The sequence below is a fragment of the Pezoporus wallicus genome, unplaced genomic scaffold, assembly GCF_028554395.1.
Source record: "Pezoporus wallicus isolate ANWC-B61680 ecotype Strahan unplaced genomic scaffold, APGP_CSIRO_Pwel_v1 contig_8702, whole genome shotgun sequence".
Taxonomy (NCBI): domain Eukaryota; kingdom Metazoa; phylum Chordata; class Aves; order Psittaciformes; family Psittacidae; genus Pezoporus; species Pezoporus wallicus.
In genome coordinates, this window is record NW_026636754.1 from 327,396 (window position 1) to 351,848 (window position 24,453).

General features: G+C 48.1%; 1 protein-coding gene across 1 annotated transcript in view; it reads left to right on the plus strand.

Annotated features, from left to right (window-relative positions):
• The window catches only part of TEKT3 (tektin 3), a 201,992-nt gene that overhangs the window by 175,404 nt on the left and 2,135 nt on the right, over positions 1-24,453 (plus strand). The window contains exons 2-6 of the mRNA XM_057401375.1: positions 19,187-19,770; positions 20,313-20,396; positions 21,965-22,035; positions 22,278-22,421; positions 23,676-23,898. Of these exons, the coding sequence (XP_057257358.1) occupies positions 19,192-19,770; positions 20,313-20,396; positions 21,965-22,035; positions 22,278-22,421; positions 23,676-23,898 (1,101 nt within the window). The 5' untranslated portion in view covers positions 19,187-19,191. The remainder of the gene's footprint in view (positions 1-19,186; positions 19,771-20,312; positions 20,397-21,964; positions 22,036-22,277; positions 22,422-23,675; positions 23,899-24,453) is intronic.

A 24,453-nucleotide genomic window follows, 5' to 3' on the forward strand; every position in this document is an offset into this window, starting at 1 on the left:
GACCAGCACTGGGGACCACTTGGCACAGCCCAGTTGATGCCTCACATGTTCAAGTTGGCTGACAGAGACCTTTCAGCCTATGTCTGTGCTATGGAGGGCTGTGTGAGTCACTAGGGACAGCCGGGGTGGGTCTCCATGAGCATTACTGAAGGCCCTGCCCTTAGTGACACGCTCTGGCTTTCTCTTAGTTTGCCTGTGATACACCACAGTCATTCCAGGAGAAGGTCATGGCTGGAAGCTAAGGTGACATTGGCTGCTGTGTGGGACTGCTGGGGTGGAGCTGTGAGCCCTGTGCCCTGACCCTGCTCACATCATACACTGAACCGTGAAGAAGCTGTTTCAATGCAAAACACCTCTGCTTTTGCTCTGGAGGCAGAGATCTCTCCCCATAGAAAGTGGGAATCATGCTGTTGAGCTGCTAGAGGTCTGCTGCTGGGAAGCACTGGCAAAGAGCAGCACAGAGTTCACTGGTGTCTATGGTTTTGGAAGGGTCGAGGGGGTGAGTGCATGCTTGGCACATGGCTGTGTGTGGAGAGCAGCACAAGGTTTTCATCTCACAGGGGAAGAAAACCCCCCTTTTTCAGTAATACTGTAGATAAGTGGAAGCCAAATACGTCTTTTCAATCAGAGCCTCTTCAGTCATATTAGGAGCTTATGTTTTATAGTATTTTCCACTCTGAAGTGCGTTTCTATTGGGGGTTCCTAAATGCTCTGCAGATGATATCTCTTTAGCCTTTCGAGGCAAGGCACTGTGTTAGCAGCTGAGAACCCCCCCAGCCCTTCACCTGATCTCAGCAAGCAGCTCCACTCACACCAGAGACTGGTTCTGCTGGGTGCAGTGGGAATCTGTTGGCAAACAGATGAATTGAGTGTGTGGCAGGGTTGGGACCTCCTACACCCGCCAGATAAAGCAGTGCTTGTGGGAAAATGCTGCCTTATAGGATATCAAATGTACAGAGGGAAGGATAATTTCTGGTTTATCCACCTCTGAGTGGATATCAGTGGTATCAGAGGTGGATGCCTCATCCACTCTGCCCTTCTGGACTCACAGTCACTGGAAGGAGACTAGTGTCTCTATTAATTTCTCAGTCACTTACTACGTAGGTGACTGCCCCAGGCTGGACAGAGCCTTGGGTGACATGGTTTAGTGTGAGGTGTCCCTGCCTGTCCTTTCCAACCCAAACCATTCTGATTCTGTGTGTCTCCTGGTGGATGCTACCAGATTGAAGAGGTTGGGGACTGGGCTTCGCTGCAGGTGGCCCAAGGTAGGAGAGAGGAGCCCCACTCTCCCACCAAGAACTGGCCCCATCCCAGGGCAGAGTCCCTATGGAGCCCCGTGCCATCCCTCCCTCCCCAGCTCTGCTGTGGTTCTCCCCCATGCCTTGCTGCCGCGTCCTTCTTGCATTCCCAGTTTCCCTGGCAGAGGCACCACCCCAAGCCTGCTTTCAGGATGCTATCCATCATCCCCCCCACCGGCCTGGGTGTCTGGGTGGGAGCACAGGGCTGGAGGCTGAGACAAGCGATGCTTCTCTCTTCTCTCTCCCCCCCAGGGCTCTGACAGGAATGTGCTAATTGCTGCTGGAACAAAAGCTGCTTCTGTGCGGTGCTGTGCAGGGCTGCGCTGATCCTTCCCAGGCCCCGGTATCGCTCCCAGCGGCTCCTGCCGTGCGCTCTGCACGCACTCCTCACGTACTTGGATTTATCTTCTCTCGTGCTGTCCTACATAAAAAGGCACGTTTGGGGCACGCCAGGAGTTTGCCTGGAACAAGCATTTCCTCCTCCTCTTCTTTTCAAATGGAGCGAGCTGTTCCCTCAAACCCACCTTGAATCAAGGTACCCGAGATTTCAAGAGGTTTTCTTAAGGGAACTCACCCCCCTGCTCCTCAGCTGTTTACTGCTGTTGTGTTTACCAGGCTCCCCGCTGTCTGATGATTCAACAGCACTCCTTGCTCTTTGATATAACTCTTTTAACCTGTGTTTTTTTGCTGAGGTGATGCTATTTCCCTTATCTCCTCGCCAGCATGTTGGGGCAGGTCGCTGTGTCTCCTCCCTGCTCCGTGGCCTGGTGGAGATCAGACATAGTGGGTATGGCTGAGTAGTGGCATGAGCATCCCTCATCTCTGGGCTGTGATTTCCCTATGACTGGAGCACTTCAGCAAGTGTTTTGATCCCCCATTGCCGCAGCTCAGGGCACCAGGGAGCAATTCAGTGGCAGCTTTCTGGAAATTAAAGGACACAGTGAGAAGTTTGGGCTATGCAGGGGCTTTTCCTAGGGAAAAGGAGCAAAACTGTGGGTGGATTATGGCAAGAAGGACAGTTAAAGCCACCCTGGGAAGTTTAATTGGATGTGGCTCCTTCCCAAACACTCTGATTTTTGCGTTGTGGTTCAAACAGTAGAAGATACTGGTTGCAGAAAGCCATATAGATAGAAACAAAGTGAGTGCATGCAGGAACCAGAGAGCCAGCCCATGGGTTTGTGGGTGCACCCATACCTGCAGGACTACTGCGAGGGGATGGGTCGAGGGGCTGTGCTGTGCAGGCAGTGGGGTCCCTGGGGATGTGGCTGGGCTTAGGCAACAGGACAACACTGCCTGATATGGATGGGCCCTCTCTATGGCAGACCCACCATTCTGGGGTGGGTCTGAGTCCCCGAGATGCTGCTTCAGTTATTAAAAGTCTTTGTGCAGAGATGGGCTGCTGAGGTTTGAAGGCAGAGGGGTGGAACTGGACAATGTGAAGATCCTTTCCAACCTAAAGCATTCCACAGTTCTATACTCCTGTATCAGTATTGCTGTGGTCCCCATTGTTAGGACATGTGTCCTCGGAGGAGGGAGGGATGGATGGGGTGATGCACTCTTTTGTGTCTATGTTTAAAACCCCAATTAGCCATAGCAGCCGTGGCGTGCACAGTGTTCTGCTGGGAGTGTTTAGCTGTTCCTGGAGAGCATACCGAGCAGGCAGAGAGGAGCTCAGGGTGTTGAAGCTCCTCTCTGCACAAGAGGCGAAGTGACATTGGCTCTGGCATGGCTCTGGAGCCCTCACAGTGTGTTTTGTACGTATGCTGGCACTTTATGAGCCCTCCAAATGAGCTGTCTCCAGTGCTGAGATTAGGCTTTATTGCAGGTGGGGCTCATAGCAACGTCTCTGGCTGTGTTTGCCTAACAATGCCCATCATGTTTTTATTTGATTATAGTCTTGTTGAAGTGTGGCCATTAGCTTTTATATTCTTCATGCTGTGTGCCAGCTCCCTTTTTTTTATCTGGACCCTTTCCAGGGAAGGTTTTAGCTGTTGGAAAGAGCAGGGCTGGGGCACTGCTCCTCATACATGCCACTATGTCAGCCCTTCAGCACCCAGTCACCACACTGTGCCGCTCTGACTGTGTCCCAGTGAAGTTCTGTGCCAATAGTTCTGTTTCTGTAGGTTTCTTATAAGAGCCCTGGGACATTGTGCTCCTCACATGGTTAAAAGTCATACCTGTGTTTTCAGTGCTGCCCTCTCAGCATTGCAGCCCCCCCGGGCTCTACTGTTGGTTGCTTTGGGGGATGCAGGCATCATTCTGCATGCAGAAATGCAGAAGCTGCCTTTATCCTGCCTTGCTGCTAACTGTGATTGCCCTGGAGGATTGGGCCCTGCATTCTACTCCATCCATCCATCTGATGCAGAGAGTTGACCAATGTACAGGGGGGTTGTACAGGGGGGTTGCACAAGGGGGTTAGAGGAATTTGCTTGCTTAAACAAAAGTATTGTCTGTTGTAAATCCATCCATTCATCCATCCATCCATTTTTGGGCTGGTTGGTTACCAATCACACCTATGCAGGCAATGTGTCCCTTTAAACCGGCATAGTACTGCTGCATTTGGGCTGCCACCCAACCTTGGAGAGTGGCTCCTGGTTCTCCTTTCCCTAGGATTAACGCAGGAATGTCTGTCAGCAGCTCAAATAAGCTGTGGAAAACTGAACTTGTGCTTAGTTCCTGCAGACAATAAAGATTTAGCCACAGGCTGAGAAGGAAGATCTCCTGTGGCTGGAGACATCTCCAACTCCAAGGTGCAGTTATTTAGTCCAGAGTAGCCCATGGAGAAGTGAATGGGGATGAAATTGCTCTGAGCCTCTCAATAGCCTTTCTGTGCCAACTTCCAGTTTTGGGGTATGGGGTTGGAAAAACACAGTCTCAGTTGCTTTATTGCTTATCTGTTGGCGTTGCATTTTAACATCAGCATATAATAGATGGGTGAGAGCGGTTTGGGGATGAGTACGATGGGAATATCTCAGTTCTTAAAGCCACTGAAAAGTTATTCTCAGTATAATTTTCCATAGGCAAAAGCAGGTTAGTTGAACCCGAGCCATGTAGTAGAAATGTGCTGATTCCAACATTTCCTAGCAGCAAAAAAGAAGTTGAAATATTTGGTTTGGACCGTATCAGATCTGCAGCAGAAGCAGAATGTTTCTGTTCTGTCACTTAAATGAATTTTGTGTGATGTAGACTGTAAATTTTGATATTATTTTGTCCTTATAGATTGTATAATTCCATGTGCAGGTAGAAATGCGTAGGAGCAAAAGGAAGGCTGAAGAGTCACTGAAGTGAAACACTGTAATGGCCCTAATCTGATGGCTGGGAGGAAATGTTGCTTCTTGGCAAACACAAGAATTCTAGCTTTTTATGCTGAATCAGAATCAGTCTCTCCCTTAATGTCAGGATTTCCCAAGTAATGGAAATCACAGCTCCCAGCCAGCTCTGCCGTCTGTGTTAATTATTTATTGGAGTCAGATATAGTAGGAGATAACTTAAGGACATCTGGGATAACACCACTGCTTTAAAGCCATGTCACATCCTCAGGCTGGCCCAGGGACAAAGGATGGAGCAGAGGGGGATGCATGGCTTGCGGTGTTTAGGGATGGACAGGCTGCTCTACTGGTGGAGGGGACTTGGGTGACCCTATGGGGCTGGAGGACACCACAGCTCTGTGTGTGTCCACAGAGACCCAACCTGAATGCTATAATACACTGATGTGGGCTGAAGAGCTCATCGTGGCTCTTGGCTCTGCCTTGCAATGGTTCAGCCTGCGGCTGCTAAAGCAATAACGGGGCTGCTGCTGCCAGGAGCCAGAATCAGCTTTTGTGTGCTTCGTTTAGCAAAATACTGAAATCCTCATAGAGAGTGTGTGTGAGAGAGGCAGCAGCACTCTGTGCTGGTTTGCATAGGGACCCCCATAGAAGATGAGTGTGTGGGTTACTCACCTCAAGTGACCATTGCCCAGTGATGAGGAGCATGCAGGAGACACCCACAGCCTCAGCACGGGGTCTCTCCAGCACCCAGTGACAAAGGGGCAGTGGCAAGGATTTATTTTCAAGGTTTCCAAGAAAAATCTCTGCATTGGCATTGCTGTTGGAAAGGGAAAATGTGGAAGAGGGCAGGAGTGAGAGCCCAGGGCCCCCCTGATGCTTTGCTAGGGCCGGGCAAGCTGCATTATGGGGTTGGTGCCGACCAGGGGAGGCTTCTGCAGAGGAGACGCATCAGTTTGATACAGCCCCTGTGCTGACAGAGCTGCCTCCTTGGTCCCAGACTTCCTGCTTCTCGGTTTCTAAGTTAAGCCTTTTCAAAGCAAGGTTTTTGCTACCAGCTAATTTGAGTTTATGGTGAGATGTTTGGGTTTGCTCCTCTCAAGCCCTCAGATCCGGGAGTCCTATGGCTATGTCAGCATCTTGGCTGCTGTACAAGCCCAGCGACTTTTCCAGGTCCTTGGGATAGTAGCCTTGAAAACCAAGCTGAATACACATTATTTTACACAGTTTTCCAGAAATCTCTCTGCATTGTTACCTGTGAAAAGCCACATTTATTTTAGCCTTTAAGACACCTTTGAACATCCCCATGGCAACCTGTAGCCCTGGGAATAAGCTGCATTAGAAGGAAATGTGCATTTCATCCTCAGTTTGAGTGTTGTTATGTGAAGGGACAGAGATGCTTTATTGCCCTAGGATTGGGTAGGAAAGCCTGAGGCTGCAGTGCCTGTGCGTAGGGCAGCATGGTCCAGCCTGGAGGCAAAGCCAGTTGGTGGGCACCTTTCCTCCAGCCTCCTACTTCATCTCTGCTGGGGCAGCAAAAACTGCCCTAAGGCCAAAAGATGTCTCCAGGGCCCACTCCTTGATGGCCTAGGAGTTGCTGCTGTCAGATTCACCCACTCACAAGTGACTCCTGGTCCAGGAGTGATAACTGCATAAGAGCTTTCTTGATAATACCACAGCAAACTCGCATTCACCTTGGAAAAAAGAGCATCTTTTGCATCACTGCTACCTTCCCAAAAACCTTTGAAGGAGGAAAACAGCTTTGGGTTCTTAATAAGTCTCCACCATGAGCTGAGCAGGTTTTATTTCCATTTGTCTTCTCCACAAAAGTTTCCATTGTATCCAAAAGCCATTTTCTGTCAAAAGAAGTTTTGATGGAAAATATTTTACTAAGTCTATTCGAAGCCGATACAAAGCGCTGCCAAGAAAGAGGGGATGAATAAACCCCATGGCAGCTACTCGGCACATTGAAGGTAATGCCACCCACCTTCCCAAAGCCTCAGGAGGGTGGTTGGGTGGTCGTGGGGCTGGGCACATCACATTTACCCCTGGTAAAAGTTAAGCTAACAAATAAATGTGCTTTGCTCAGCAGCCAGAACATAGCCTTCAAACTGGGGTGAAGCTTTCTAAATATCGCTTGGCATGTTTTCTTTAAAGGAAGGAAGGATCTTAATTCCAGCATTCCAAGCCAAAATAGACGTCTCTAAGAATAGTCCTTCCCCGTCGTGAGCAGGATGCTGTCAGGAGGAAAAAGGGTTGGGGGAAATGAGAAGTGCTGCCCCTAAATACTGAGGTTGTAATTGTGAAGTGATGGGTTTTCACCTCTGACCATGATCACTCCCAGAGCATCCATCCCATTGGTGGCTTGGATTTGCCACCTTGGACCCGGGATCAGAGGGGCTCACTGGCTTCTTGTGTTGGTGGAGCCATTCCTTGGAGATCTACAGGATGCTGTGCATTGAAGTCCTCCACCTCCTGCTGTTGGAGCCCATTGTGTGGCTTTGGAAGGTGCACATCCCCAGGGCCACAGCCTGGAGCAAGGAAAGGATGCCCCAGATGTGCTTACTGTGTCCTGGCAGAGGTGAACTAAGGTGTCCCATGAAAAAAGGTACCTGGAGGACACAACCTAACAAAGACTCTTCCACTGTGAGTTATTCTGTGATCAGGTGCTACCAAGTTGGAAGGGGCAGGGGTAGGGGCAGGGGTAGGGAGGACTCTTGTACCCATCTCTTTTGGTTTAACAAATGCAATGCTGGAGTTACCCCAGCTCCCATGAAGTTCAGCAAGAGATTGGATGGATAGGGTGTAGTCCCACACCTTTTTCCTTAGAAAATATGGGTTTCTATCATTTGAACAGTTTTGACTTTGATATTCCCATTTTGAGGTCACATTTTCTATGCAAATACGAGGCTTAGAGAGGAATCTTGGAGCGAGAGATGAGTTTTTCACATAGCCTTATGACTCCAGGAATTAATGGAATTTTCATGGAAGTTCTAATGCAACAATAAAACCTGACAGCACGGGCAGGTCCTTCCGCCCTCATTTCCTTTCTTTCAATGCTAGCAGTGGAATTTCAACCTCTCAAGTTATAAACACCCTCGGATGCAGAGAGTTTAACATATCCTTGTGGTGCATCTTCCCAGTTCCTATATATTGTACCTGTTCCTGGTACACTCCTCCTCACGCTGTGTTTGAAGCTTTTCTCTGTGTGAGATTGGTGTCGCACTTGGATTGAGCTTTAGCTAGACTCAAGTGATGCTCAGCATTAAATAACATAATCCCAAGCTTTTCAGGAGCATGTACCTTAAATATCATGGTACTGGCTTTAAAGAATTGCATCTTTAGTTTAAAAACAACATTCTGGGACTGCCATGTGCCTGGTGGAGGGTGTCATTTTACTTCATGTCTACAGGGCAAGTGTCTCTGTGAGCTGGTTGTGCAGACTCCCTTGGTTCTTTATGGTCAGAAATAGGTGACTTTGGGGCAGAATCATTCCCTGCTGTGATGGTATTAAATGTATAAGAAAGTGAATGAGCTGCCTCTGCTTTTATAGCCCAGCTTTACAACTGAGATGATTTATGTATTCAGGTGGCTTGAAAAATGTTGGCCTAAAACGAGGCAAAACCCGCTGGGTTTGGCCAATTACTCACTTTATATTCTGGGCGCTTCTCAGCTAAAACTCAAGGTGGGTGTAAGCAAACCACAAACCTCAAATCTGAAAGATAACTTGCACAAAACCCTGCAAAGCCCCTCGGAGCCGAACCTCCCGCTCTGGAAAGAGGGAAAAATAACAAGGTGGAAAAATGTGAGTTCCACCATGCTGCAAACCTGAAACCCTCCAGTGCTTGTTTGTGAGGAGCCAAGCCAAAGAGCGGAGCTCCTGCCAGAATATCTACTGTGGGAAGGGCTGGTCCAGCCCCAGCTGCCTCTTTCCTGCTGCTCGCACACACTGAGGAATAAACCCTCCACAGAGATAAGAGGGGAAAAACGTTTCTGCTGAGATACAGCTTCAAACACCCCTCTGTGTGTCCATGCTGTGTGCCCTTCACAGAGGAGGTCCATCCTCACCAGTGGGTCCTGGGGCTGCAGCTTTCCCCTCTATGTGCATGCAGAGGTCTTGTTGTAGTGATGTCCTTTGGGGTGTCTTTGATCAGGGTGCTGGACCCATGGGATGCTCCTGCCCTTGTTTTCAGATCCAGCTGCTGAAGTGTCTTGGGGAAAACAAGGGCATGAAAGTGCTAGGTTATCTCCTTTGATCCCCCTCCGTTTTTGGTTTTCTCTTTGGAATCATCTCCAGGTGATCACTCAGTTTCATCTCCATACCATCTCCCTTCCAGATCACTCAGGAGATGAAAACCCAGGACCAATGCATGTGGTCAGAGGGAGCAGAACTGTACACCCAGCTCTTGTTGTCACCAAGCCATCCACCATTTATTTCCCCTCTGCTCTAAGGCCAGGTTTTAGTCACCAGTTCCTCTGTTGTACTCAGGAATCCCCTGAGCTCCTGAAAAACACCCCTCCTCACCTCCCAGGTGGGATAACACAGTGCTTATATTCTCCAGCCTTGCACAAAGTGATAGATAAATGAATGTCTAAGTGCTTGTGCCTCTCTTCCTTATGTTTTATCCCGACAAGTGGGTGCAAAGGGCTTCTCCACAGCAAAGCACGTGGTCCCTGCACTCCTGTGCTGGGTTTTTATGGCTACTTGGCTCAGGATAAGTGTGTTTTTCACTCTAGTCTGGAATCCTCTTTTTAAGGACTCGCTGCCCGTGGCTCCAGCCCTGGGCAGGTATTGCTGCTGAACCCGCACCACTGGGAAGCCTCCCGCAGGTCCTGCTGCCCTCACATCATCAGTGGCCCCACTGAAAGCCCTGAGATTTGCTACTGGCTTCTCAAGTGTTACTGGTCTCTATAGGTGCTCTGGCTTCTATAGTGACTAGAATTAGATTCTACAGTGACTATAGTTAGTGATTGCAGACAGTCAGGGCAAGCACATCACAAAATCCTTTCTCAGCAAAGGGTGGGAAAATGCAAATTTCCTGGTGTGTTTTTCTGGCTTTCATGATTTATTGCAGATCTCTTCTGCTTATTATTGGCTTTATCTGGTTTTATCTGCTTATCTGGTCTTTATCTGGTTTTATCTGTTTTCATTGTTTTAAGGGGAAATCAGGGTGGTTTGTTTTGTTTCATATAGCTGATGGATGAAGGTAGATCGTGTTTTGGCTTGAGCTTACCAGCACAGCATCCCTCCTGCTTATCCTCAGGTTCATTTGTATGATTTTTTTCTGTCCACCTCTTTCTTTCTAAGGACTGTTGGTGACACTGGGAAAGCCCAGTCTGTATCTCAGGTCACAGGAAAAGCTGATGTGAAAAAGGTTGAAGAGCAGAATGGGCTCTGGGTATGGCTAGGGAATGAGTCCTGCTTGCAAACCTCTTCAGCTGAGCAGTGAGGACTGAAGGACCTGTGCAGCAGGTACCTGCTGAGGCTCCAGCACCAGAACTGGGGCCTTTCTCCATGAGGATATCCTTGTGATTCCCCCATGGTGTGCAGATACCTGGCACAAACCCCAAACCAAAAAGGCCTGTAGGTTTGGAGCAGACCTTTATGAGGGTTCAGTAGGCAGAGACCTTGGCAACTTTCATCCTCTTACCTATTAGTTTAATCAACTTTCATCTCTCCAAAACATGCCAGAATTCACCTTTTTCTGAAGACTGCCCAGGATACAATCACAAAACACCTTTTGCTTTAACTGCTTGAAAATATTTGCACTTGGAGGGGAAGAAACCCATTGATTCAACCCTGCTTTTCCACTTTCTTTAGCAGGCGCCATGCACTCCATCTGACTTAAGTGGACCACAGTGTTCCAAGGGTAAAAGTTACATGTAATACGAGATAAAGTATCAGGCAAAATATTTATGTAATGAAACCTCAATGGTAGTTCTAAAGGTCTGCAGCAGGGCATGGCAGAGAAGAAATGCTCCTCTTGCTGGCTTGTCATGGGGGGAACAGATGGACAAGGAAAGATGCTTGCGGGGGTAGGAAAAAAGGGGGTTTTAACAGGAAATCTGATCTGCTCTTTCCAGCAAGAAAAAAATCTACCACCTGATATCAAGTAATTTACAGGATCTGATCTGATCAAAGCTGTCTTCACTGTTGGCCAGCTTTACATGGAAATGGTTTCCCTTTGTTTGGAAGTAGTAAACATCCTCTGTAATCCTCAAACCTCAGCAGCTGCTGATGTGAGGAAACCAGAGAGCGATGCTGACCTAAACCACCCAGGGCCCTGGGCGTCACAGGCTGCAGCTGGGACTGCATCCAAGTTTGTCCCATGCTTTGCTGCCGGATCCATCTCTGGCATCCTGGCTTGGGCTGGGACTGCTGTAAGGGCCAGCCACAAACGTGGTAATAAAGCCAAATTTTCTGAAAGGAAAAGGTGGTTCAGATTCAGGCTCCAATTCCAGCCCAGTATTTGGCCAAGCGAGATAGGATGCTTTGCTGTCCTTATCCAGCAACTGAATGTAGTTGGAGTTTTTCATATTGCATATCGAAATGGCTCTCAAATGCACACACTTTGTGTTTATCAGAGCTCTCAGTGGCCAAATCTGATAAAAGGAAATTCTGTCTGGAGTTAGACAATCCCTTGAGTGATCCGGAATAATAACTGATGCTGGAACGTGGAATTATTGCTTCCTTTTCAGCAGGAGTAACTCTGTAAGCGATCTCTTTGCAGTGATTACCTACAGAAGTGTTAGCAGCGGTCATGCACAGTCTGGGTGGTGGTGTAAAATCAGTTGCAGTCACTCAGTCTGTTTTGTGCGTAGAGACACACCACCCATGTCTCACCTTGTATATTGATGCCCAGATTTCCTCAGCCATTCCTGCAAGGAACATCGTTGTGTTTGCTGAGTATTTACTCAGGTTACTGTGCACTGGGAGATGTATTTTCTCACCCTGAGCTGCACAAGAGTGATGGCAGTGGGGAAGGGTACCACAGACCAGCATCTTGCCAGCATTGTGCTGCACCAGTGGAGGTGCTGCATGGTCCTTTCTCTCTGGAGTTCCATCATTCTCACGGGTAGCTGGCCTGTTGGGATTGTCTGGTTTTATTTCCCCATGTAGGCAAGTGCTACAGCCTAGGAATCGGTGGCCTTTCTGCAGCAAAGGCTCCTCTCTGGTCAAATGACAAGCAAAGGTTAGTGCCATGGGATGGTGCAGAAGCATATCCCTCCACAAAGGGTTAGTGCCGTGGGGAAAAGTGTTTATATGACCATGGAAAGAGCACCCTGGCAGCGCTGCAAAGGGATCTGAAAAGTAAGGAGAGAGATTATTTTCCTGTCTTTCTATTTAGGAGCAATTTCCGTGAAGGCTGGCTTGTTTTCCAGACGAGCTTTCTGGGCACTTCCACAACGGGACTGCATTCACCCCTTGCTATTTCCTGAGGAGTCAGAAGCTGAGGCTGCTCCTATCGGCTCTGCAGACTTTGTGATCCTTTTGCTGTCTGTGAAATAGTAGCCTGAATATGATGACAGAGAAAAAAACATACAGTGACTCTCCCCTCCCGTTTCCAACCCGAGTCCTTGCCAAAGCAGTAAAGGACTTTAAACAATAGCCAGCCATGACATAAACCAGTCCTTCAGGGGCCTGCCAAAATTCACCTCAAGAAAGTAGGTCCAAAAATAAACACCAACCTATAAAAAGCCCCACAGACTTAAAAGAGCCTTCCCATTGTGCTAATTGCTTTCACATCTGGCTCAGCAATGAGGAGTGTATACGAGCATGGAGAGGCCACCAATAACTCACTTTGGCTAAGCACAAAAGCATGTGCACAGCATCAATCATGCGAGCCATCTATTTCTACTCAGCAGACCTCAGATGCTGGGGCTCAATTTGAAGTTGGTGTTTAAATCACACTGAAATAATGGGGCTGGTCATGATGTTAATAACCATCACATGGTTAAATGCTTTCTCGGGTGGGATATTTCAAGGTGAATATACAGAAACTGGTTTCAGTTCCCTTTTCCCCCCCTCTATCAGTTATCAGACTACAGTGATGAGTTCTTGCCTGGCCTCCTCCTTGGAAAGAAGTCAGCCCCTAGGGTGGTTGTAAGGTTGCACCTTTTGATAAGTCAGGGGATAGAGCAAGATGGGACTTACAGAGGGAAAATGAGCTAGGAATGGTTTCTTAAGGCTTTTCTGTGTGTGAAGGAGGTGACCCCAGAAACAGACCAAGTATGAACTTGGTAGGAAGAACAAAACTCCTGTTAGGCTCCTGGCAGGTTGCAGGGAGCCAGAGATGCGTGGTGCTCTGCACCCTCTGATCTTATGTGCTCATCTCTTTTTATACTGATGCCTGTGAATCAGTGGGTGTGCACAGGACTGTCTCCCACTTGCTGGTACGTCTGTTTGCGCAGTTTGTTGATTTTTATGGTGTGAACAACCCATTGCTTCTTGGATGCAATTTAAAGTACACCTTCCCCGCTTTGCGGTGAGGACAATGTGGACAGCAAAATCCAAACACCACCTGCAAGCCCATGGTGCGTTGAAGTGGCTACAAGGAGGCTTTCCCCAAAACGACTATTTCTTATTTCCAACAGTTGGGAATTGTTGGGAGCATCACCAATAAACTACTGCATTTTCTGAGATCACAGTTGCTGTGATTAGGGGAGTTATCTATGTCTTAACCTGGTGGATGCACAGAGCAGCCTGCCCTGAGCCTCTGTGGTTTGGTGCCTGTGACTCATGATGAGAGCTCAAGGAGGGATTTGTAATGATTTATTCATGCCACATTTATTGTTTGGAAAGCTCAATCAAATGCTACCATGGTTAGACTGAATAATTCATCTGCCAGTCTGCTTCTTGATCTCTTTATTGGTTTCTCTCTTGGTTAAGAGTGTCATGTTCAGAGGTGAAGATCACTTTAGTCTAAAGGCAATTTTATATCCTTGATATCTTTGGAACCCAAAACTGTAAGAGAAGAATTTCAGCAGGTCTGGTCTTGCTGAAGTACTAGGGGTGCTTTCGAGGGAGTCCAGATTCATTTGCCCTCAGTCAGTTCAACATCCAAGCCTGTGTATCACTGCACATATCTTATGGGGCACGGAAGAAACTCACCTTGTCTTGCACCATTTGCCTAATCATAGAATCATAGAATAGCTAGGGTTGTAAAGGACCTTAAGATCATCCAGTTATAACCCCCCTGCCATGGGCAGGGACACCTCACATTAAACCATATCACCCAAGGCCTCATCTTGAACGCTGCCAGGGATGGAACATTCACAACCTCCCTGGGCAACCCATTCCAGTGCCTCACCACCCTAACAGGAAAGAATTTCCTCCTTATATCCAATCTAAACTTCCCCTGTTTAAGTTTTAACCCATTACCCCTTGTCCTATCACTACAGTCCCTAATGAAGAGTCCCTCCCCAGCATCCCTATAGGCCCCCTTCAGATACTGGGAGGCTGCTATGAGGTCTCTTTAATCCTAAAGAAAGCACCTAAGATAGTTTGGATAACAGGGAACAGGATGCAAGAGAGCATGCTTCCACCTCAAAGGCAGGAATGCTTTCAACAACAGGCATTTTTAACAGTTTTTCTGTGAATAGCTCCTGTGTCAGAGCTGAGCCCAGGACAGACTGCACTGATGTGCTGACAATGGGAGGTGGTTTCTCAAGCCTTTGCCAACACGTGCAATCCATCCCGGCTGCACTGCAGCATGAACTGTGGGCTGATTCTTCCCCACCTTATGCTATATTTACTCCAGTACAGGCTCTTGGACATCTCAGATGTCATCCCACCTTGAACCAGAGCAAGGGAGAGGTGTCAGGTCCTGCCGGGGTAACCTGTTGATGGACTGCATTGTTGTAGCCATTTAAGGATCCCAAAGAAGTGACTCAAACGAGGTGGAATTAACCACAGATCTGAATTTGGCATTGCCTCTTATTCACAGGTGGGTATTTGCCCTGCTGGGGCTCCACTGTCTGCCTGCAGAGCACAGGAAGGTGTCTGCTGGCAGACTGGGGAGCTGGGTTTTCCAAGTCCAACCATGATGGTGATGCTTCCACGTGCTGCCATGTGGCTGTGCAGGCACTGGCACAAACACCTGAGCTTCTCCAGCCATAAAAAAAGACACAAACTCTTTGAGGGGCTGTTGGCAGAGGAAGGGAGATCCCAGATGATCTTCAGTGGCTTCCCATGTCCAAAGTTGGATCTTTCTCCTTGTCAATCTGCTTAGCTTCCCATCAATCTCCTTCAGGTTTGGTACCCAACCCCTCAGCCCTCCTCCTGCCAGTCCCGGCCTCTGGTGTGGCAGTGAGGGGTTCAGTGTTTATAGGTGAGAAAGGGATATTCCAAAGTGGGGTAAAACTGCGACTGTGCAGTGCTATGGGTACATGTAGACTCATGATGGATGCTATAAAAGATCTGGATCTGGGTATTTTCAGAAGGGCAGCTTATGATCCAGCGTAATGCTGTATTAATAGGCAGTGAGAATGCAGAGCTGTGACAGAGAGACTGACAGCTTTTGGCAGTAGATTTTGTACTTGGGTATCTAAATGTATCCCTCGAAATTCCAGTTTAGGCAACCAGACAAACCTGGGCTGACGTGCTGAAAATTGGCACCCTCTTAACATCAGCATCACGTTTTCACCCTTGTTTTTCTTTGATGATTCTGAGCTAAAATGGTCAAGGCTTGGGGACAAACTGTGTTCTCACGTGTCCATCAAATCTGGGTGTGCCCCACCAGAACGGGGAGCTGCTTTTCTAATTGCAGTGGATTTGCTGCTGTTGGAGACACAATTAAGGAACCCAGTTTAACCCCTTGAATAAGTGGAGATGATATAAATAGTTTACTTATTTCTGTGTGGTACCCAGAACATGAGGAATTTGGGGACCTCTTACTGTGTGCAGTTGGTACCTTCTTGCTTGAGAATCACCTGGCTTGTGAATTTGACTGGTTTACCCTTGCCAAGTCTCCTTGTCTTTATAGCTTTTAGGTATGGTATTAGCCCTTCACTTGAGAAGCCACTCCAGATGCTATGGTACCAAAGCTTTGTCCATTCTCACATCCCCTGCTGTCTCTCTGTATCTCAGTGCTTGTGGATGCTTCCCCAGAAAGCCTATGTGCTTTACAGAGCACCCATAAACCATTTACAATGTTATCTAATTATTATTGCTTAATTTAGCAAATTCTTCAAAATCATGTGGTTGCCTCCAGCAATTAGTGGTGTTCCTCATCATGCGGTGATTCAGCTGAACAGAATTGGCTCCGGGCAGGGAGTGAGAGCGGGTGTAGATGGAGGCTGGGAATGTGCAAGGACCAGACAGCAGGGCTGGCCCGAGGGTGTGAGCGTGTCCTGCCCAGGGGCAGAGCTTGCTTTGCTTTAACTTCAGTTATTTTAGCTGGTTTTGCTCTAGAAAAGCAACTTGTGTGCTGAACTCTTTATTTCGTTTTGATTAAGCTGATTCTTCACCCGGCTAAAGCAAGACGTGTGTTTAAAGTGAAATCAAAGTGCACTAAGCTTTGTATACACCAAAGGGCTGGAGTTATTTTTTATGTCAGATCTTTGGCAGCAGAGGCATGGCTTTCTCGAGGAGGCCAGCTCCGTGTGCGTGCATAGAGAGCAGGAGTGGTGGGGCAGGGTGTCCCTGCTCTCACGAGAAGCTGTAAAACACTGGTACAGGCTCAGTCTGTAGCTGGAATGGCTGGGAAAATGAGAGGAGACTGAAAAAGGCTATGGGAACACAGATGTGTCTGAGTATTTAATGAGCCATCCACATAGCTCATGGTTAACCTGGAGTGGTAAAATGAAGCAATAAGGGCACTGGTTTGCCCATCAGGAGCATTGGTTTGTCCATGGGCGGCAATTGGTTGCCCTGGGTGGTACTAGGATGCCCAAGGGCTGTTTGGCCAAGGGATCAAGTTGCCCACAAAGGCACAGAGTCTGCACTGGGCTGCCCAGGGCTGGCCCCATGTTGCCCATCGAGAGCACTGCGTTGCCCAGTGGCTGCATCAGGTTGCCATAGCAGCGGCAGGGAGTTGCCCTGGGTAGAACCTGGTTGCTGAGCACCCTGTGCCCATGGCAATGCTCCCCTGGTTCTGTGTCACTGACACCAGGGATGCTTCAGTGCCTTATAGTGCTGCCACCGAGCCTGAGTAGCAGCCCTAGACACCCCTAAACCCTGGAGTGCATCTCACACCCAGGTGAGAATCTGGGACTAAACAGCAGGTATTTCTCCTAATCCCCCCCCAGTATCTCTTATATCATCCAAATGTACCCAAGCTAGGTGGTTGGTGGCTCCTGACGTGTGTCTGTCTTCAGGGGTGGTAGAAAGTATCCTGGAATTGCTTATCCCAAGGGGGATGCAGGGGTGTTTATTTCAGCTGGAAATGCAGGGAATAATAACTCCAGTCCATTCCTGAGGGTTTTTCCTTCCTTTCTTAAGGAAGGAAAAGGGGATTATTTGCAGGGGTGTGAGCCAGGGGTAGGAGCCAGGGTCTCCCCCTCTCCAAATGCAGTTTCTCAGGTATTAATAAGCGGTGCAAAGCTCGGGTATGCGTAGTGGTTTATCCCTAGCAGGGACAAAAGGGCTGAAGGCACTGGTTTGTGGGAACCAGCACACACAGTGGTTTTTGTTGGACCTGAGCACAGACATTTCGTCCTCGGTTCTGCCAAACTGGCTCAGAGGGGTCGTGTTTGTGACAGCTCCTTTGCTAAATGCGAGGGTGTGAGCTTCCCACTGCTGATCCCACAGGCTCTTCGGCCAGGATGGATCTGGGGGTGAGACTCAGTGCCTGCAGCTATGCTGCTGTCAAGGCAGGTACTGGGGCAGCCCATGCCAGCATGGCCAAAATTGGGCAAGCCTTGAGAAAGCAGTCCTCAAAGTTCAGTGATTTCCCAGCTGTAAGCTGCACACTTTTCCCCTCTGACTCATCCCTATTTTTCTCCAATTTGCCTTAGCCAAAGGAGTTATTCTCCTGCATTTCCCATCTGTTTATTTAATACTGCATTTTGAGACACTTCGTCTGAATGCGTCAAAGCTTTACAGGCACCGGTGACACAAGAAGTCTCTTAGGTCACCTCTCCCCATAGCTAAATGTTAGAAAACATGTACTTTAATGAGTTGTGTGGTCTGCTCATTGCCTGGTGTAAAAGGGAATGGCTCCAAGAAAGTCAATGAGCTGCGAGTGGCTGGCATTAGGGGGTTACAGCAACAGGCAGAGCCTGCCTGGCTCTGTGTGTCTCCTCCTATCTATTGCCTTTTAAGCTTTCCAAGTAGGCAAATGTGAGTCCTTGGTCCTGCCTTTGTGCAGCAGTCTTTTGCAGAGGTGACTAAGATGAAAGAAACGCTCTTTATCGAGGGTTTTATGATTTTAAAATCAGCTCACCTACAGACACAAAGTGCTCAGGGTAGGCCAGGAGGAGTGATTAAACCTCTAGTCATGTGATTGCTTTGTTCTAGAATAAAAGTCAGTTTATGTCACGCAAACATCCCTCTTTTAAAGGATTAAAGTTGATCTCATCCTTTAACAAACAGGATTTAGCACGTGCATCACATCAAACCCTACTCCCATCCAGGGATCTTCTTGTAGCTCACGAGTGTCCTGATCTTAGTGGAGGGACACGTCCCTGCAACACGGCAGCTGGCTGCAAGAGCCCTCGTAAGGGATACCTGTAACCAAACAAGAGCTTCATACCGAGCACAACATAACCTAACACCCCATTAGGTGTGTTAGGTACATTTAATGGTCCTTACATTACATTTCTGATTAGAATTGACTGATAACCTGAATCTGGAAAGAGCAATAAGCACCCACATTGCTGTATGCAGTTACTGGTAGCAAGATCTTGTGTGGTCATTCCTCCTAAGGTTACTGCAAGGGTGGTGTTTATGAGCTGCTCTGAAAAGACTCTGGGATATTTCCTTTCCAAGTGCATTTATTGTACATCAGGTGAGCCACAGACATGTTCCTTCCTTTGCAAGCCAAGAGATTGCTGTTCCTTTTAGGTTGAAATACTTGAGGGGGCGTTCAAATTTGGGTACAGTCCTGCAAAGCTCAGCTCACCTGCAGCCTCCTCACTTGAGCAGGTAATGCAATTGAAGGTAGAGATGATGAGGATGAAGTCCCTCACACACCAATCATGCTGTGTTGGTTGCAGATGTGTGTCCAAAGCTATCAGGGCTGGTAATGGAACTTTTAAAGAGAAAATAGTATCTGGAGTACTATAAGATCAGCAGATACCCCGGCCAAAAGAAACAAATGAACAGCCCAGAGTCAGCAACTACAGTTACACTGGATTGACAGATTTAAGGAAGATGAAGGCATAATATCTGTCACTCTCCTTAGCAGCGATGATTTGTTTCTCTCCACATTTCAAGACCTGATGCTAGATACTAACAACGAAGTCAAATCCTTATGTATACAAGTGCTTGGGATTCTGGCAGAAGGAATTTGCTTTCAAGAGTTGTAGGCCTGTGCAGGGGATGTGCGGGTGCTGTGTGCTGCTGCTTTGTATTATAAGTTGCATACATTGCTGTAAGAAGTAACCCAAGTGCAGGAGCTTACTGAGTGAGGTTGTCATCTTCTGTCTCCTTTGTGCAGGACACATACTTGAGTAGCAGAGCAGTGATGGAGCTGGTTGGCTCTCCTTTAACTGCAACGCATGCTCATCCAAGATCAACACCTAACAAGTTTCTGCCTGCCATAAGCACCATGGCTTCAAGCTATAAGAACCGTTTTCCTTACTACCCTTTGCCTCAGACCTTCAGCCTCCCCTGGATGCCTAGAAGCTACTATAAAACAGCTGCCATCAACCCAACTTTGGCTCCCTTTACCAAATGTGCCAAGGGGGTAACCCCTGACAATACACTGCCTTTTGTTCGCAACAGAACAGACCTCTTCACCCGCTACACCCCTGAGGACTGGTACCAGTCCAACATGACCAACTACAAAGAGTCGGAGAACTCGCGTAGAAACTCGGAGCGCCTGAGAAATGATACCTGCCGCATGATTCAGGATAAACATCAGCAGACAATGAAAACCCAAGGAGAGAGCACCAAAAACCTGGGAGTACGTGTCAACGATATAGGATTCTGGAAGTCCGAGCTCTGCCATGAGCTGGATGAGATGATCAAGGAGACCAGGGCGCTCACAGATGTGAAGAAACGACTGGAGAGAGCCTTGACTGAGACAGAGGCCCCTCTACAGGTAAGCACCTTGTCCAATAGGCTGCAGGCTGTAACCTACAGCTAAAACATCTGCAGCCATTCAAACATCTGATCAAGTTTCATTACAGCTCTGTAACATCTAGAAAGCTTTTATTAAGAGACCATTAGTTAAGTTCGTAATAAACAAATCCCTTGCCGTCTGCTGCATCCCCTCTCAGCACATGCTGAGCACGTCAGAACAGTATTTGCTTAACCAAATATTTTTATAATCAGTATATCCAAAACCCTGGTTTGGGAGACAAAAGCCCATGTCCTACTACAAGGCTCTGGCGAGGTCAGCATCAAGCCTGACACAGGTCCCTGCATTCAGCTGTGGTTGCACCAGGGAGACGTGTGTTCCCTCATGTTGATTTAATGCTGATGTTGCAGCTGGGCTGCTCATTGTCAGCTAAAGCATCTCCCCTGGGTACATTTTAACCCATGATGTCATCTCTATGCCCACCCATAATCTCTTTCCTTACCTTATTTGACATGGGGACCACCCCTGTAGGGAGCACTGGCACTGATGCATGTCCTCAACAGGTTGCTCGGGAGTGCTTGCTTCACCGGGAGAAGAGGATGGGCATTGACCTTGTCCATGATGAGGTGGAGAAACAGCTCTTCAGAGTAAGTTTGGCAACACAGATCATGCGTTAAAGTTATTTTTACCTAAACTACCCTAAATAGGTTTTGCAGCCCTGATCCCTCATTGGCTCCCTAATGCTGGTGAGGTGCTAAAAACTCTTCAAACCCCCGAAATCCACTGGACTGGGGCTGTGTTCCCCCATGCAGCAGCATGAACTTGCAGGGCAGGCAAGGCTTGCCCTTACGGAGGAAGGAATAACTGAGAACAAGCTGTCTGCTTGTGTAATGTATTGGGGTCCTCTGTCCCTCTTTAGGGAATTTATGAGTCTGTCCTGCCTTTTAGAGCCCTGCCAGCACAGGATCTATACGTATCTGTATCACATACATATGATGTGTGTCTATATCTATATCCCATACATACATCTATATATATTTAACACACATGCACACACAGATATGGAGATGACAGTGTGTGCCTGACAGCTTGTCTGCTTTTGCCAACTATATTAGCTGCTCTAATAAAAGATATTACATCTACCCCCAGCTTAGCTTTGCTTTGCTCAGAGCAGCGTGGCTGCAATAGGACTTTGTGTGCTCAGGCAATGGGTTTTATAGAGATCATAAAAACGTGCACTCCTGCTTGCCTTTATATAGTCTGCTTTAAATTATGTATAAAAAGCAAACATGCTGAGAGCTGGCACAGAAGATGGGATCCTAATGCAGTGTACAGTGAAATACAATCACTGCAAAGGCAGCACGAAACTGGGAAGGAAATTGCAGCCCCCGGGACTGTGAAGCCGCTGCTCCATTAGAAAATCTTTTCTTATGAGTCAGGCCCTAACAAATTAAAAGATTAAATTAAAGGTCATGAGATTTTAGGAAAATAATCAAAGCTGGTATCTCCATAATGGCATTTTGGGGTTTAAGTGTTTGGGATGCATTTAGGCTGCGTTTTTCAGCTGGCTAATGCAGACAGGAGGGCTTAAAAATTCCTCGTTTTGGAGCACTAATCATCTGCCTCTGGTTGCTGGGGCTTCTCAAATACATAGATTTGTGCTGAAGTCAAGCGGGCTGAGAGCAACCCATGGCTTCCTCCAGTGGAGCTCAGTGCTTCTTAGAAATGACTGGGGATTTACACCAAAATAAAGTTCCTCCCCTCTTGTCCCATTTCTCCTGGGGAGGAAAACGTTTTGGGAGCAGAAAGGGCAGATTTGGGATGGGGATGTGTAGGGCTGTTGGTGCAGGAAACCACTGTGCTTGTTCCTATTGAGTCAGGATCTGTCGTCCCTGTCTCCCTATAGTGGAACTAACCAGGACTTGACACTGATGTCAAGATGAAAAACTACTTGGCAACCTACCCAGAAAGCAAATTCAGAGGTCATGGCAGCAACCACAGCACCCTCCTGTCCCCTCCCGGATGCTATGCACAGGCTCAGCTGCACAAGTGGGTGCGCTGGGGTTGGGGGGCATGTTCTTCATTCCCTATCTGTCACGGGCAGGAAGAGAAGCAGGCAAATTCTATGTGTGAGGTTGAAGAGGTGTGAGGGGATGAGTGTGGCCAGAAGGAATGAGCATGGGCACTGATGGGGTCATGCTTTGCCTTTTCCCAGGAAGTCGACATCATCAAGTCCTGCCAGGAGAGGATGCGGCAGCACCTGGATAAGGCGCAAGCCCAGCTCATGTAAGGAGGAGCTCCTTATCTCACGCTGCAGGGCTGATTGGCAGCTCTGATGTGCACCCCCAGCAGGTCCCTACCTCTCCCCACACTCTGCAGGCACAAAACCCCTGCGGGCTCCATGGGATGCTAGCAGTAATGCTTGTGGGAGCACATAGCTGTCCAGGCGGGAGCTGTGGGGAAAGGGGTAGGAAGGAAACCATTCCGCCCAAGCTTCCCCACTGATGGCTGGTGTTTGTGTGTTGAAGGTCCAACAGGGGGGCCCAGCACGACCTGGAGAGGGACCTGGTCAACAAGCAGGCGGCCCACCGCATTGATGACAAGTGCCATCACCTGAGGAACACCTCTGATGGGATCAGCTACTACCAAGGGGTGGAGCGGGTTGATGCCACGTGAGTACACACTGTGCAGCACACGGGTGTCAAGCTGGCCACAAGGGACACGATGCCTCTCCTTAGCAGGGAGCTGGTTTCCACCAGCCCACTATAAAGGCATGTATCTATGCATGGCACATCCATCCCGCTTGGGGACACCAACCATGGAGGACCCCTGTCTCTCCACTCATCATAAAGGGAGAACAGCCCTCTGCTTTCAGCTGGATGCTGAACATCCTGCAGGCAAAAGCAAGTCGAATATCCCGTCGAAAGCAAGTCCCACCTAATTAAACATTATACCAGGGTTCAGAGATCACCCTGAAAAATGAATTCAGCCCAGCACCTCTGCACAGCTCATTAAGTTAATGCATACTTCAAGGATGTGTCAGTGCTTGCCTGAGTGCACATCATTGATGTAAAGTCAGGGGGGTTCACCCCTGCTTGGAGAGGGCCTGGCAGGGAGCCGAAATGACACAGGAGATAAAGAAATAGAGAGCACAGTCCTGGGACAGAGTTCAGCTGCTTTTGGGTGCCAGTAATTCGGCTTTGGCTCTGCAGTAAATGAATGATGACCTCAACCAGCACTCACAGGGATATGCCCTAAGTGGCAAAGGGCTGAGGGAATAACTCTGCTGCTCACACAGACACATGCAGTTTATGGTGGGGCATAGATTGATTCAGTTTTTCTAATGTTTGAATAATTATTCACAGTGGAGCTCAGACATATTTAGACAGGCAAATAAATTGCAAAGGATTGATGCTAAAATTCAGAGGGGGGTAAAATGTGCCGAGAATCAGCATGTTTTAAATGGAGCTTATGTGGTATTTAAGTCTTTTGTTGACCTTGTTCTGGACTATTGCACAGGCGTGAGCTTCATCCTGAATGCACAGACAGGGAATGGAATATTATCTAATGCTCACTCGGTTTAGTGTGAAACTGAGATGAGTTATGAGCAAAACAAATCGACTGTGTGTTGTGTAGCTGGGAATCACTCGGCACTTAAATGCCTCCAATGTGTAAATATGAGGCCTGATTAATATCTCTATTTTTTTCTGGGAAAATCTTTTGTTTGAGCTTTTGTAAGTACCACAGCTGTCCTCGAGAGCATGTCATCATTTGATAAGCATTACTGAACAAATAATGTCCAGATGTTTCACTTTCATCTGGTCAAATAAAGAGCACAGATTTAATCGACATTAAACCACACTGGTCCCATGGCAGGTCCTCTGCCTGCCCATGGGCTCACCAGGGCTTCTCCTTTCCCCTCCCAGGATCACGGTGCCAGAGACATGGGCCAAGTTCACAGACACCAACATCTTCCGCTCCCAGCGTGACCGGGCAGCCTCTGCCAAGGTGCGGGACAACATCGAGACCATGCTGGCAGTGACGGCCAATGAGATGTGGAAGCAGTTCAACACGGTCAACATCGCCTTCACCAACCGCATCTCCGAGACAGCTGATGCCAAGAGCAAGATTCAGACTCACCTGGCCAAGGTAGCCTGAATTCCTCCCTTTCGGTGTGACACCATCATTTCTAGTGATGCTGATTGCATCTCCTGGTAGTTATTTCAGCCTGTGTGGGGTTCACAAGCTTGCTTCTCCCCCAGAGACATGCTTTCAGTCTCAGCACTATGAGTCTGCTGCATGGTTATCCATGTGTTTTTCTCTGCCAAGCAGAGATCAGTGATGGGCACCTGGCTCGGGCCAGTGGGTCTCATGGAAAGCCTTCTGGAAAGTGCTCAGCACAGTATTGATTAACCGAGCAGAGACTGGGCTTGGAGCACTGTGGACTGATGCCACATCCTTAAATGAGGACCCATTAAAAACTTTCCCTCTGTTAGTCGCTATTGATGGACAATCAGTTCCTGCAAGCAGTAATTTTGGGAAGCTGGTTATTCAATAGATCCATCACTATTCCAAAACCTCCTCTGATGTGACAGCAACACCAATGAATGGCTTTTCCCGAAGAGAAGTCTCTTCTGGATCTGTGCCTTGGTATGTGGCAGAGTGACAATGGTTTGAGCCCAGGGTTTGCTTATTGAACATGGC